The sequence below is a fragment of the Equus asinus genome, chromosome 1 (genome assembly GCF_041296235.1).
Source record: "Equus asinus isolate D_3611 breed Donkey chromosome 1, EquAss-T2T_v2, whole genome shotgun sequence".
Classification (NCBI taxonomy): Eukaryota; Metazoa; Chordata; class Mammalia; order Perissodactyla; family Equidae; genus Equus; species Equus asinus.
The window spans coordinates 128492258-128508228 of record NC_091790.1 but is presented as its reverse complement, the minus strand read 5'-3'; the positions used below and the strand labels follow the sequence as shown (position 1 = coordinate 128508228).

General features: G+C 34.6%; 1 protein-coding gene across 4 annotated transcripts in view; it reads left to right on the top strand.

Moving 5' to 3' along the window:
* Window positions 1-15971, top strand: part of SEMA3A (semaphorin 3A) — a 456043-nt gene that overhangs the window by 230929 nt on the left and 209143 nt on the right. For 3 of the 4 annotated variants that reach the window (XM_070507472.1, XM_070507456.1, XM_070507466.1), the window contains one exon: window positions 5201-5394. In XM_070507472.1, coding sequence (XP_070363573.1) covers window positions 5283-5394 — 112 coding nt within the window. In that variant the 5' untranslated portion in view covers window positions 5201-5282. Of the gene's footprint in view, window positions 1-4734; window positions 5395-15971 lie in introns of those variants that run through there. The other variant, XM_014843191.3, reaches the window with a different exon arrangement.

Sequence of the window (15971 nt, the reverse complement as noted above, 5' to 3'; positions counted from 1 at the left end):
ATGTTTCTATAACTGGACTTTAGCCACTTTGGGCAATTTGGGTACTAACTATAAACAAAACTTTATGCATCCCTTTTTTTGCTACTCTTATCCATCCCATACTCAAATTTAGTAAACTAATGTAACTCACCTCCTAGCCCCACAAATCAAATTCTCAAGGAACGGGAAGCTACTCTTACCTTACCCTAAAGAAGTTCCCCTGTAATTTCTGATATCCTTAATTGTTTTAGTTTTTCTTAAAATCTTCAGCCACAAATAACATGACTGGCCTGTTTCTAGTTTCCTTCTGCATTGATTTAACATCTATCACTTCAATTCATTTGAAAAACAAGGAGTCTTTTATCTTGAGTCCCTATTTACCTCGAAGTATCATGAACATTGATATCACAAGAGAAAACACAAAATTATTTTTTTCACACTGTTACGAATTCAGTCCAGAGGAGGGACAAGTTGCATTTTACTGAAATCTCTATTCATCCAGTGGGTGGGAGGAGGCAGGAGGGAAAGAGAGGAGTTAATTCTTCTCTAAGGATTGAATTCCCTTTGCCTTTTACCAATTTCTCCTCGCAACTCATGCTTTCACATGTTACTTATACTAAAAGCATTGACAAGGGTCAGACTATGAAAAGTTTAACTTAATTTCTTCAATATTGCTTTTAACCTGCCAGTTCCCAGAGACTACCCCAGTAGTTCTTGAATAACTATCATTTTTGGCTAGAGTGAATAACGTATCAGCTATTTAATTTCCTCAATTAATAAGATGTCTTCTGGTCTTCTAAAGAATGTTTTCACCCATACAATTCTTTTTTAGGAAAAAAAGAAGCTTCAAATTCCCTTTATGAAAAAAAAAATACTCATTAAAAATGAATTTCCAACATCAGATGTCAGAGCAAGGGCAAATGTTCTACTATGACATTTGGCGTAATTCTATTGATCATAGGCCTTTCTCATGGACTAACGAAGCATTCCCTTCAAGGAACAAAACAGGAAATGGCAGATGTTGGATGGAAACTAATATAGGTTTTTTACATGACTCAATTGAGTAACACCTTGGGAAGAGTACTGAAATTTGTCTGCTTGTTTTCACTATTGGTTGCCTTCTTGGTGTTGTTTCTTAGGAGAACTGGTTAACTAACTCATTTTGAAATTCTTAACTCCGTAATTTCTCTTAAAGAGGTCATCTGCTTCTGTCAGTGGCACACACTTTGGGGCGACCCTCTATCTAACGACAGAGGGTGGCCTGGGCTTTTGGGGAGAGGCATGTGCGTTTAATAAAGTGCACCATAACTGCAAGTACACTTCATCTACTAAATCTTTTAAATACATCTAAACTATATTTCTCCTCATTTTCTTTTATCCACAAATATAGTGAGTGTTTTTATCTACCAGTCACAGAAAGATTCACAGTATCTATAACCTGGGGAAGTACTTGGAATACCCTCTCACAAATTAGAACAATAATTTCTGCTCCTAAACTGGAACGTTTATTGCCATCCAAATTCATTTTTAAAATAAATAACAAAATACAGAAAGTGGATATTTAAAAAATATACATGTTGGTTTTATCCAATGCATGAGAAAATCAAAATACATTTCCAATGGAGAAATGCTTTAATGTGTATCTTCTAATATTATATGGGTCTTTATTGAAAAACAAGACTTAACCAACCTCTTGTGAAGTTGGAAGTGTTGTTTCTCTAGAAAATCAAACACACCACCCAGAAAACTGCCACTCTCAGAGTTTTATACTTGAAAGTCTTTGTAATCCATTTCAATGTGGATTGGGTGAGATTAAAAACTACTGATTTATTTAACAGAAATGTATACAACGGCATGACCATCATATTAAACATCTGCTCCAATGTGACTCAGTAGTAGGAGTTAATCACATCTGAAAACCTGAAATTTAAAAAGATATTAGGAACTCAGTTGTAAGTAGAGTTAATTTTAGCACACGATTTAGATTTGGGATTAGAAAATGATTGAAAATAGATGCTTTGAGAAAGAAACAAAGTAAAATTTTTCACTTACACCTTACATAAATTTCAACATTGAAAAGTCAATATAAGATTTCTGACTTCTAAAAAGGGGTCAATGATGCAGGAAAATCAGTGGTTAAGGTGGCAAATACGGCAGGCTTGATCGTGTCAAGGCTCAGGCCACACATTTTCAGAGTAGGGCGTGATGTTACTTGCGGGGGAATCAAGCCACATTTCACACATGCACGTCAGATTCTGGTAGGTTCTGATAAACACCCGTCCAAGTGAGTCTACCGCTACTTCCCTTCCGCCTCAGCTGAGAAATAGCTTTAACCTTGCTTGTCTCTCATGTGTTTATGGGTGTAAGAAAAAAGTTGAAAATGACTTTATTTAATCTTGAAAGTCAGTTGAGAAAGTAATAGAAATATAAGTTTCCAAATACTTTTCGTAAGTATTTTTCAAGCATGTAGTTTATTTCCTCTTTTTTTTAATAATCACAGTTAAAATATCTATGTGTGGCTGCATTTTTCTACTATTTTATAATGTAATCAGTCTAGGATAGTTGTGCTGACCCAGAGAATTTACTAGTCTCACATTTTTTTAACAAAAAATTCTATAGATAAGCAAACATAAATATGAATTTATTAAACTTTCAAACAAATGAAAAGACAAAAATCGTAAAAAATTTGGAGGGTGAGAAAAATATCAAATATAATTAAATATATCAAAGTGTTTTTTTAAACTATGTGTATATGTTTGTAAAGTTAGAGGTGTCCATGATACCAAATTCCAGGCTTCAACATTAATTTAAATTATTTGTTTTACAAAATGAAATAATTCTGTTCTGACTTCGTGGTTCAAAATCTAGATTGGATGTCTTTCTTCCCCATGCACTCAATTCTGACAGGGTTTTAAGTGAATTTTACCTACAACCTTTTATTTTTTCCTGGAACATATCAAAATGTTTCAAGATTCGACATTATGCAAGTGAAATGGATACATTTCTAAATTTGCTTATCCCGTTTAGTTTTGACAAATATAAACTTGCTCTCCTACTCTAGGTAACAAGGGCTAGAGAAAAATAAACATTTTAAGACATTGAAAATATTTTATTAATGAAAATGGTGAACTACTTAAAGTATTTAAACTAAATATACGTGATATTTCAATAGGATAATTCCTTAGTTCAATCCTCTAAATAATCCCAAAGTGACATCAATTCCTCTGCAGAATGATTGTCTACAGAGAACAATCCATGGAAGAAGACAGACAAGCCTCTTGTCATTTATAGCCTTAATCCGTTGCCTAGAGCGTGAAAAGTGCTCAGGATAACAAGTGTGGGAATCAGGAAAATCAACATTATTTTTGGATTTTATTTTCTTAACAATACTGACTGGTCAATAGGCTTGTGGAAACTGACAGATACAATATGGTCTGTTTGATGAATCAATCTAGTGAAGCAGTGACAGAATGCCTCCTCCCTTCCTCCATTTCCCCCCTTTAAATCCTCTTCATCCTCTTCCTCCTCCTCCACCTGCTCACACACACACACACACACACACACACACAGAGCTGCTCGTTCTCTATTGATCTGTAGACATCAGACAATGAAAGCTGTAATGACAATGCTTAGATGATTTTTTATTAGAATACTAAGCCACTTTCAATAAGTGTTTGTTTTTAATTGCGAGACTTACCCTCTCTATATTATTGAAATAGTGCTCTCTCTTCCGTACTTCAAATGTGTATGTTATATGTGGGATCTGGGTGGGGTGTAGAACAGAGAGAGTTGGGGAGTAAAGAAGGGAAAGTTTTAGATGTTAACTTTTATACATCTCTCCCCATCAAAAGTTCTATAAGGATATCAGCTTTGGGGAAAATTGAAAGAAAATTAGAAGAGGAAATTTAAACATCTCAGACAATATGCCTAGGAAAGAACTAATGTCGTTTGTATGATTGCCTGAATACATGCATATGTGTCCACAGAAAATTTAGTAACCCTTCACCAGCTTGTGAAGACACACAGATATTCTCTTTATGTTAGTTCTTGACACTCAGCAGGGACTTTTGTGAACTTTGTCATCTTCCTTTGCCCTTTAAACCAAAACTAGGGAAGTGGCTTTAATTAATGAGATGTGATGCATTAAAAATGTTAGCCAGAGCATTCCAGAAGCTGGGAAACCATAGATGTTTTTAAATTCTGAGTATCCTTTTGAGAATCCCAAGTTGTAATTTATAATTCTCAGTGGACCCATATTTGTCTTGAACTGATTGTTGAAACGGGCTTTACTAGGAATTTCTTCACCGAAATTGCAGTGGGGCGGGGGAAGGGGATGGTCGATTCAAGGAGGTTTGTTGGGAAAGGGAATGATCTCTAACAAAGCTTTAAAACCTTCAGTGGTTAAAGTTACATTGATGAAAAGGATATACATATACATGCATAAACCGTAAATGTATATGTGTAGATACTTGTACATACACACACACATATAATGCACAAGTTCAAGGAGAATTACATAATGAGCACAGTTGTAAATTATGTAGGTAGCAGAATTCAGATTTTTTTAATCAAAATTGCACCTAAAAATGGCTATAAAACAACGCTTGCCTTGGGAAGTGAATTTATAGCTGCATGCCTTTCACAGGCACGCTGGAGGGTTCTGCTCTCAGCTCTAATCTCTAGGAGATGTTTTTTGCATGTGTTGTGTGACAGGAGGGAAGGGGAGTGGGTTGAGCTCGCCTGTTTTCCCATTGTCAGCCAGTCTAGTGAGCGTTGGGAAAACCTGTCTGTGGGATCTCGTGTCATCTCTCCCTACATGTGTACAGGAAAACTCCGCGCTGCTCACGGTTCCTCCCTCCCTCCCTCTCTCTCTCTTTCTCTCTCTCTCTCTCTCTCTCTCTCTCTGTTTCCCTTTCATTCTGCTTCCCCGGAGCCGAATGAAGCAGGGAGCAGGATTAGAGTCCGCCGGCTATCGGAAGAGCCTAGATAAAAAGAACTGCTTCTTAAGCACCACTGCAGCAGCTTTTGTTAATTTTTTTTTCCACACAACAGTTGTGCCTCATTATCCGGTGCCTGGCTCGATTTTTTTTCTTTTTCTTGGAGGGTTTGAAGTTTCTGTGCTTCAGTGACTGTTTCAGAAGAAGAGGTGTTAGTGTTGCCTTGAGGTCTTGATTGTCTGCATTTATGAATGAAACTGACCTAAATCACCTGTTACCTCCAGTTTCTAGATTGTTTGAACTTCTCTGGCCGCACAATACAGGAGGGAAGACTGAAGCAGCATAAGGACCGCCAGCGGCTGCAGCATGGGCTGCTTCGCTAGGATTGTCTGTCTTTTCTGGGGAGTATTACTTACAGCAAGAGCAAACTATCCAAATGGGAAGAACAATGTGCCAAGGCTGAAATTATCCTACAAAGGTAATTTTTTCTTTTTCTTTTATTTGGCTAGCTTTGTAATGCCCCCCTGCCTGCTGCCTTTTCATTCCTTGAACTCCCTCCCAACCTAAACCATAAAACCTTTAGTTTAACCTGGGAAACCTATGTGATTGTGTGTGTCTTTCTGAGATGATTTAAACACTTTTTTATAAAAGCATGCCTTCAGTTTGATGTATGACAATTTAAATGCAAACAAAGAACATTTAATCACATTTGCAGAGAAGAGCTGAATGCCTGGTAAATGCTGATCGTATATGTGATCACATTCTGTTGATTTTTCTGACTCTACTTCTATTAAAATATTTTTAAAAACTGCTATTGCAAAAATGTTCTCTTTGTGGATGTGAATACCTCACCTATAACAATTGTTATGATAAATTGTATTTTCTTAGTTTTAGACACTAAATGGTTAATTGTCATCATGAATATTCAGTTTGTTCAAATCTGACAATCAGATGCTTAACATAAGCAGTAGATCAGGGTTTGCCAAGAGAATATAAACTGGAGAGAACAGACTAGTTTTTCCACAGTGTGTTATGATTGTACAAAAGACTACGTATGTGGCTAATTGGTGTAAAGCTAAAGCCATGGAAGTATAATGTTATTTAATTCCATATGTGCTTCAGTGAGAACTGAAGAGACATTACTTTCTAGTTGTACAGCTAGTTGTGTAAACTTCTTTTCAAAAAAGGTATAAATTTAAGAAAGAAAAAAGCTTTATCACGTGGCTGCTAGTACTTTATTTGGTTACAGTTTAATGTGTATGCTTGTTTTTTAATGAGGATTTAAAAAAAATTTGTTCTATATGTGTTTAGATAGATTTTATTAGATAGGTATATAAAATAATGCTAACATAGATTCCAAAATTATATATATATAAACTTTAATGGAAGAGAATGTTTATATAACTGAGGTATTATGAAAATGGAGTTGAAAATTAAGCAGTTTTAACTCAAGTAGTTTTACTCCCTAAGGTGTTGCTTTCTTATGATTCTCAGATTTCTAGAATTGGGGGTGGGGCAGCAAGAATTTTCAATTATATTCCGTTTTTAGCCTGTAATGTGAAAGAAAATTATTGGATCTATCTGTAGAGATGTCCAATGTACGTTGCTCTTATGCCAGAAAACACATCCTTTAATTTTTACATGATAGGAAACATCTCTTTCTGAATTCTCTAGTGTGAATGAGGACCACAAATAGGAACGAGAGATGTAATTTTCACACTTTGAATTAGAAAATTAAACACCTATTAAATGTGTTTATTTGGATTTAATACTTGTTAGATAAAAATACATTGAATTGGAAAATATATTTATTTTTTGATATACTTTCTTTATTACTAAATTGGGAATGGATTTTAAACATTAGCAAACAGAATTGCAATTGTACTCATTATGCAAGATTTTAAAAAATAATCATATAGCATCCATTAAATATTTAATTAAATCTCTATTATGTTTCTCTTAGTAACTGTCTTTAAATTGTTTCCATAGTTTAAGATATTATGGCATCTGTGTTTTTATCAGCTTTTGCTTTCTATTTTCACTCTTTGAGAGGATGCCATCAAATAATTCTTAGGCTGATGGTCCACTTTATCCAAGTTTATATTCCTTATGACTAAGTTTTACATGCAACTTTAGTTGTTCATGATGTGTATGGTTATATGCTATAATTTTAGAATAACAAGTTTGAAACATGAGATACATTTTAAAGATCCACTAGATTTGGAGATACTGTGTAAGCACTAAATAAATTGTAAAGTAAATAAGAATTGAGAGTTATGCTTATGTATTTTATAAGAATTTTATTTCCATGGTGATAGAGTACTGTTCTTTTTAGAAGAGGCACCAGTCCTTTCTACATATTAAACGATAACATTTAATTAGAATAACGCTTTGTTAGGTATACATGCTTTAAACTTGTCCAATGAAGTAAGATGTATATGTTGCCAAAATGTGTATATTTGACACTTTTATAAGCCCTTTTTAGCAATGGTATCCATTAGAATTATTCTGCTTTCCTTTAAATCAAAAGCTGCCCTACAGCTACATAATAATTCTATTGATACACCTAGAGCTGGGCAATTTGGTAAAATAAACTGTGAAATGAACAACAGAAAGAAGAATAAAAGGAATGGCCCGAACAATTTTTCTTCTGTCATTTTATTGGTCTGTCATTACCTTTTTGTCTCTACATGTACACTTGTTTTGCCAAAGCAAACGCCTGGCAGCCGATTGTCACTACTTTGTTTCTAAACAATAATAGAGATTTTTTTTTTTTTTAGTTACTTCTTTTCCCTCCTTAATTAGATGTCAAACGCAGTTAAAACATCCACTGCTTTGCCCTTAAAAATATTCCAGCATGATTCATGAAGAGTTAAATCCCTGCCAACCCTAATTTCCCATGGTCACTTGTTTTTAAAGATCCACCATTAACTCTCTCATTGCTCAGGTTGCCAAGACAAAGTTTCTGGCAGTCACTGTGCTTACTTTCTACTTGTCATCTTGCGTGGTAGGAGATGAAAGAGATTTGATATGTTAAATGAGAAGGAAGAAGAACAAGAAGGCAGCCTTTGTAGTGGATGTACATACATATCTAATAAGGTGCCCCTTTACTTTCTAGGAAAAAGGAATTGAATAGATGTTTTCAGGACCATCTGGAGAAGTGATAATATTAGAAAAATGGGGTATGCTTGCTTTTTCTCTGAACCAATCTGATTTAGAATCCTTGTGGGGGAAGCAAATGTGAGAACTCTGTAAATCTCAGCAGTCACATACAAATTATCCTCAAGAAACATTCACTCAGAAATACTTTTGCCTTCCGTAAATATATGTTATATAGCTGAATGTTAAAATGCTTCTTTTCAAAACTGGTGGATAACTGTTTGTTTCCCCTAGAAAACTAGTCAGATTTTGTTTTTCTCATGAAAGACCAGAATTTCATATAATCTTTCTTTTAGAATGTTTGGTACAACGAAGACTTCAGAAAAACCTATGGAAATCACAAGGAAATAAATTAGGTTTGGGGTTTTAAACAAATGACAAATGTTCCGTCACTCAATGTAATGAGCTTTTCCAGGACAGTGTATGCTTCAGTTTTAGTAGAAATCAAAGACACGTGCAAGTCTCAATGTGAGGATGATCATATAGATCCAAAAGCTAAATCAATGCCTTTAACTTTAGCTTCATAGGGAGAACTTAGTAAATAGCACTTAAATAAATGGTAGACATTATAGAGGTTTCCTTTTCATACTTTGTAAAGTTTTTTTTCCACAGTCAAGTTGTTTAATCATTGTAAGATGAGATTATTACTTAAATCAAAATTCTCATACAGATCTTGCTGATACTAGAATATAATATTTAACTAAAAATTATGAAATAAAATTTGCAAAAGCTTTTTTATTTGCCATTGCTGAATACATTATTATCACTTCAAAATTTAATTAATATGAATAGGGTTTACTAATTAAACTTGTTGACTTTTCAGAGATTTTCTTTACTGCTACCAAAGCACCAACACACATTCACACATACATACGTATATGTGTATATATATGAATAACAAAACTTTAGGTTAACATTTTATAGTTGAGAAAAGTAATCTTGGCAATCAGGTTGTGAGTTATAATAAAATGCTGTACAAATAAGTTATTAGTTTAAATGACATTCATATTTTAAATTTTACATATATATATTTATATATATACACACACACACACATGCATATATTAGAGTGGGCATGATCTTTGAGTCCCGTGAAAAGTTTTCATAGATATCTCAAGTATGCACATAATCGTATAGGATGGAATTTGTCTTATACCAGAAATCTTCTCACAGCTAAAATAGAATGTGTCTATGAAAGGTAGGGGGGATATATGTATATATATATATCTTTTACACAGAGCAAAGAAGTTATAAATTCTTTGCAATGCCTTTTCTCCAATAGTCACTTCATATTTGGTGTCAGGTCTTTGACTGCTGATTCTTATTTAATATGGTCCTTTCTTCTCAAATTCTATGAACCTTAAAACTCATATTTTGATTCTGAAATCTTCCATTTAAGCACACTGAAAACTAAAACTTTTTATTCATCTACTCAACATGTATATCCTGGCAAACAAATGAAAAATAAAATAAAACAAAACGCTCAGTCACACATCTTGTGATCCAGTGCTGGTCAGATCAAATGAGGGCTAGTGAAAATCTCCAATTTGCGGCTTTTGTGTTTAAAGCTGCCAACCAGATTGGCCTCTGAAATAATAATTTATGCAGTGTAGACTTTAGCAAGTAAAAAATATCTGAGACCACAAAACCATCTCATGTAAGCCTCTGTCTAACACACTAACTTTTGATAATGATGTTCAGTTATTACTACCTTAAGTAAACCTGAATACTGACGAGATCACTTTTTCAATTTTAACTTTTTTATGTTGTCATTCTCTTCATATAAATTATTTTCAAGACTCCACTATTGTCAGTGATTGACACACCTGGATATTTAGATAACTAAATAGATGTATAGATCTGATAACTAATTTTTCTTTGTTTTCTTATTTTTAATTATCATATGTAAATTAAAAAACATAATCAGCAAATATGTTGTGATTTTTGATCAATTATATTTATATTCTATACTCAAGAATTAATGCAACTCAAAGAGCTTTCAGGTATCAATTTAGCTAGAATTAATTAATATGATTGCATATGTTCCAAATAACAAAACAAAAGTTAACTTGTCAGTAGCAGAGCATAATCTATTTACGCTCAGTGTGCATATGTAATTATATTTCAGATGTGTGCTTTGAGTAACTTAGGAAGTTATCATGATCTTTATGTCAGCTGTAAGAAATTGTGTGGTTTAACTTCCTACTCCAATTTTTCTCACTTAAACTTCAGCAGCACACCTACGTACCACAGTTCCAAAAGTCAAAATATCACACCTTTACATCTTTTGAGGAATTTTAAAATCTAAAGTCAGGACAATTTTACATAGACTTTATACTTGCATTTTTCTAAAATCGTCCAGATAGACCAGTACTAAAATAAATTTTTAATTGATCATTATCTAACAATGTTCATTTACAAAGTCATGGTATTACATCATGGTGAGTTACATATTAATTGGTTAAGACATTGCATTTATCAAACATTTATGAGAAGAAAAATCTATGATGAAGTGATCTGTTAATGCCAAGTTGTAGGTAAAAATCTCCAAAATGCATGACACTATCTAAGTTTAGTGCATGCAGTGAAAGCTTATTTTAAAAAGACCAGCAGTGGTAAATATAAATTAGAACAACTGTGAGTCTTGGGATGGATTTTACCCCTCCTGACTTCTAAGGTGCCATTTAAAGGAATTATCATGATTTGCAGTTCTGTGCTTCCACTAATAGGTGGCACTAGCAATTTGTGACAGCTCTTTCATTAGTTGGGAAATGGGCAGGCTGGTAGGAAAATAAGCACAGAGTAATGTGTGGAGGCCAAGCTTGGAAAAACTGGCATAGGAGTCAGGAGATGTAATGTGCAGAAAACAGAAGCACTAGTCAAAATGGAATTTTTTAAAGATTTGATGTGCTTTTGCATACATTTATTGGTATATTTTGACCCTGAAAAAGTAAATGGTTGTAAGTAAAATAAATAAATAAATAAATTTTAATTTAAATGAGACTTTACATGTGAAATTGATCTGTAAAATGTCAAACAAAATAATGAGTGAAGTATTAGTACCAAACAACCAGAACAATGGAAGAACAGTTTCATGTGTCTATATATATATTAAATATTTTATATATGTTCATATTTATATATAATGTGTGTATTTATATATATATGTACACACACACACTTTTTTGAAGCCTAAATCATAAAGTGTGCATAACAGGAATAAAGTCACCTGCCTTTGGCTCGTTATTGCCATCATTTACAATTGGAGAGTAGTTAGTTGAAAAGGTAAAATAATGTTTAGAAAATTACATTCGGTATATTTTTAAAAGAACGACTTCTTTTGGTTTGTAGATTGTTTTAAATTATATCACAATTAAACAAATGGAAAAATCAATAAATTCTATCTGACACAAATAAGTCTGAATGTCTCCAGTTATTATCTCCTTCAGTTGCCAAGACATAAATATCAGTATAAATAGGGAATTTGCACACTATTTCCAAACAGTAACATAGCTGGACTCTGTCGAACACAGGATAAGAAAATATACAATTTATACTTGAATTAGAGAATGAAGATAAGCAAAAATAAAATTCTGTTGATAAATATGAAGAATGAATTGGTCTGAGTATTTTCTACAAACTTAGGGTAAAATTTAAAGGGATCACAAATTTAAGGAGTTTTGTCATCTCCTGAATGAGTCATTAAACCTGCATTTCCTTGTTTCTTTTGCATGGAGAGATGTGGCATGGAAAACAATGTTGACCAAACCTTACAATAACTTAATTTGTTGCTGCAATCATAAACATGTCCTTAGATAAATATAACATCAGCCACTTGAGTCTTCATCAGCTAGCTAAATGAAGCTTAGTGCTATTGAATATGTCAAATGACTTCTTTGGTCTGTAAAACTACTTCTGTGAATAGTCTTTGTTCTGCCAGACTGTGCAGTTTTCAAGGCCAAATCTGTATTATTTTCACTGTTATATTTTTAAAGGCTAACACAGATTCACTTGTTGAATGAATTTATGCTTCATCTGATAAACGTGTTTTAAACACAAAACATACCTGTTTATAAGTGAGTACAAAAAGAGTGCAAATTTATAATAAATCAATTCATTATAAGTGAATTGTATGTTATGAATGATGTAGAGAAAATAAACCCAGTGCTAGATGCTAGGGGTAGGAGCTTATCAGCGGAGGCATTTAGGAGTACACAAAGGGTATGTGAGCACTGGTATCTCCACAAACAACGTCTCCTCTGAACCAAGCCTGTTCCAGGACTCAATCAGATAGTATCTGGGTCATCTTTGTTTGCCTGCAAGTAATAGATGGAGAATATGGAACAATACATGCTTCTTGGAAGGCTCTAGGAACGAGGTTGAGGAACTGTTTCACTACTTTGGACGAATACCCTGATCTTCCTTAGTATTGTGTCTTGGTACACAGAGCCAGAAAAAAAAGTGAATGAGTCTTCTAAAATCAAATAGTGACTACAGATAAAAGGTTTCATCACCATTCTCATTGTATCTGAAGCTTCCGGTAGAACAAATCAGTCCTACCTAACAGAGTTGAAAGTATAATTGTTTAAAATTTTAAATTGACAGCATTTCTTGTCCACACTTGTGGGAGAATCCTGGTTTTGGTCTCCGACAACTTGCTAAGATTTAGTATTGCAGAGCCTTCTTTGGTTCCTCTTATCCTTGATTCTGCTTATGGAGAGCAGCAGTTGCTCACTGCCCCTTCCTTTTCATCTCCAAGTCAGCCTCTTTCTTCCCTTGGCTTTGTGTTCTATCGCCGGGGACCACCGCCCACTTGCATCCTTAGCCCTTTCTTCTGAGCCCCAACTTGTCCAATAGAGTAGATGTGATAGGAAGTAACCACAGGAATCTTGGTTAAAGTATGAATGTACAAAATATATATTGAGTTCTTTGTTTAAGATCCTGATCTCATATAATTGAGAAGGTAGGGAAGAATAATAGGCTAATTTCCTTAGTCTGCTTATAGGTCTAAAACTGATGTTTAAATATAAATTAATTTACAATGCTTGATGTTATTCTTATAAAACTATATGTTGGTCTTGCGACAAGATAGAAGTATCAATAGGAACAGTAGGGCAACTACCAAGAGTGTTGTTATGTACAAATCATAGCTATTAAGTGGTGTTAAAAAATGATTAATGCCCAGTTCCAACCATTAAAGAATATATTTGGGAAAAGTCAAAACAAAGTTGTCTGTACTTGAGGTCAAATCTAAACTATACAAGTACTTGTGAATCAGGCTAGGAGCGTCATGAAGTTAATACACAATTGTCTAGGTTTGACTGGAAATGATATCAAGAAGGACAAGTGGCACATAGTTGTAAAGACTTTTCCACAGTGGCCACAGTGGTCACTTGGGCTTAACCATCTCTCCTTTGAGATTTGTCTGTAAAATACATGAGCTAAGCTTCTTCCTAACCAATGGAAAAAAGAAAGGAAAGTTGAGTTTGGTTATCCAGGGCAGAAACCACTGTGACTATAGTTCCTTGAAATTATAAAACATATTGATTTGAAATGCTGATTTCTTCTTGTTCTCCCAGTTAATTTGTATTTTTTCTGCTTTACTTTATTATTTTTGCAACCAATCCACCAAGAAGTTGTTAAAACAGCAATTGCTATTTTATAAATCATGTTCATTTTTAGTATGAAGACACCTATGTCATCTAGATGATGAGTATCAGGCATTAAAATGCCCCTTAACTGTGTATTCCTGTTGTATGCCACATATCTTTAAATGCAAAGTCATATATTACACATATTTTAATTTGCTTAGCACTTTGGTGTCATTCAGGATGTTTCTCTGGCTCACTTAGGAAAAGATTGGTTTCAGAACAAACAAGTCACTAAAATCTTGGAAACTTTTATAATAGACAAAATTGTAGGTTCATGGTATTTTGCAACACAAACTTCGAAAAGTTACTTCTGGAATTTTGGTCATAATAGTATAATCCCTTGAATTTACAGAATTACATATAGATGAAGACTACATAAATCAATGTGTTTACATATAGTAATACGTGTATATGTATTCATAACAAATACAAGAAAACTTATATTCAAGTAGTTGTTTTTCTAAATCACATCACATTTATTTGGGAATTATGGAAAGTGGAATGCCAATCACTAGAGCACAGGATTGAGGTGAAAGGTCATGGGGAGAGGGTCTCATCCTTTTCTTGATGTCAGGTCTTCGGGGGTTCAGGATTGGCTGTGATCTTCTGTCCTTTAATGGTCGGCCTTCTCAGAGCATCTTCTACTGTACAATGCTGCTGTCTAGCCAAGTTCTCTGCTCTCTCTTAGACACTACTATTCTTGGAAGTTGCAAAGATGCCCCTTTCAGCAGCCCTTCCATTGAGCCTTCTCAGCCTCTTGGCTCAGGACCTAGTGCTTGGGGTCTTGCCTCCACAAGCACACATACAACATTGCCACTCCCAAGTCCTTCTGCCTGCAGAGTGCAGGGTGTGAGTGGGAGCAGCTCCTCCTCTGCAGTAGCCTTCCATCAGTCCAGATTTGAAATCAAATTCCTTTTTTTTTTTGACTGATTCTGGACACCCTCTGCCACTCCTTTTCTGTGGAAGTGCAAAGTCTTCACCCATGTCTTCTCATCCTGTGCAAATAAATCTCATTTAAGGCTATCTTTTCAAAATAAAATCCTGTTAATTCTCCTCTGAGGGTATGTAAAAGTTTCTAAACCTCAAAGATTAAAAACTCTTATGTCTCTTTTGGGAAGAGGTTAGGAACCTTTCTTTCATTTTAGCAGATTGATCTAGAGAAGAGCAAATAAAATGACAATCTCTTCAGAAGGTAATCTTGCCACTTTAAATTTTCACAAATGGCCATCTTACACACACATACACCTAATGATCTAAACTAGACATTGTTGTCTGGTACAGAGAGTGTGGTTCTCATCTATTTTGGTCTATATACCTCAGCTTTACATCTATAAAATATGCTGATTAAGAGACAAATTCATTTCCTTGACCCTTAAGATACAGAAATGTTGCCCAAGTGATGAACAGGAAGGGAAGAAGCAGAAAGCTCACACGCTAGAAAGCGTTTGCCAGTGTTACCCAGGAAGTGCTTCCCAATCTATCTGCGCCCTGCCTAGGAAAATTACTTTCCCAGATGCTACAAGTTCTGGGAGCCAGTTGCTGGGCCAGCTGGGGGCTTTTGCATGTCTCTCTTCCACATATCCAAGGCCACAGAATATCCACACTTGGATCTCTCACAGGGGAGTCCAACTCAACTTGTTCGAAACTGTACTCACTGTCCTCTCTACAAACAAGTTTCTCCTCCTTATTCCCCATTTCAGGGAATGTTATCATTTTGTCCCAGTTGTCCAGGCAAATAACATCTTTGCCTCTCTCCTTGCCAGCCCACTCCATATCTAACCAGTCTCAATGTCCTGCGGATTCCACCTCTTGAGTCTCTCTGTCAAATCTGTCATATTCTCTCTTCCAGGTTAAGTCAGACCCTGATTATTACTTGCCCTATTATGATAACAGCCATCTATAATTATTTTATCTTCTTTTTCTGTCATTATGGCTACAATTCTTTCTGATATTCCAATCTACTTATGCCTTTCTCTTATTTTAAATTCCTATGATTAAAGCTCGAACTCTTCAGTGTGACCTATAAGAATGATTAACCTAGAGGAGTCTATGGCATAGAGACAACTATTTAGAGGTCCTGCAGTTGTTCAGATGTAGGGAAATTAGTGCTTGAATAAGGATCATGATAATGGAAATGAGAAAGAAAGGCTGGAGATGAGGCACATTGAATGAACAGAATAATTAAGTTTGGTAGATGACTGTATGTAGGGAGCATCTGGAGAATTCAACAACAATAAGGTTTTAA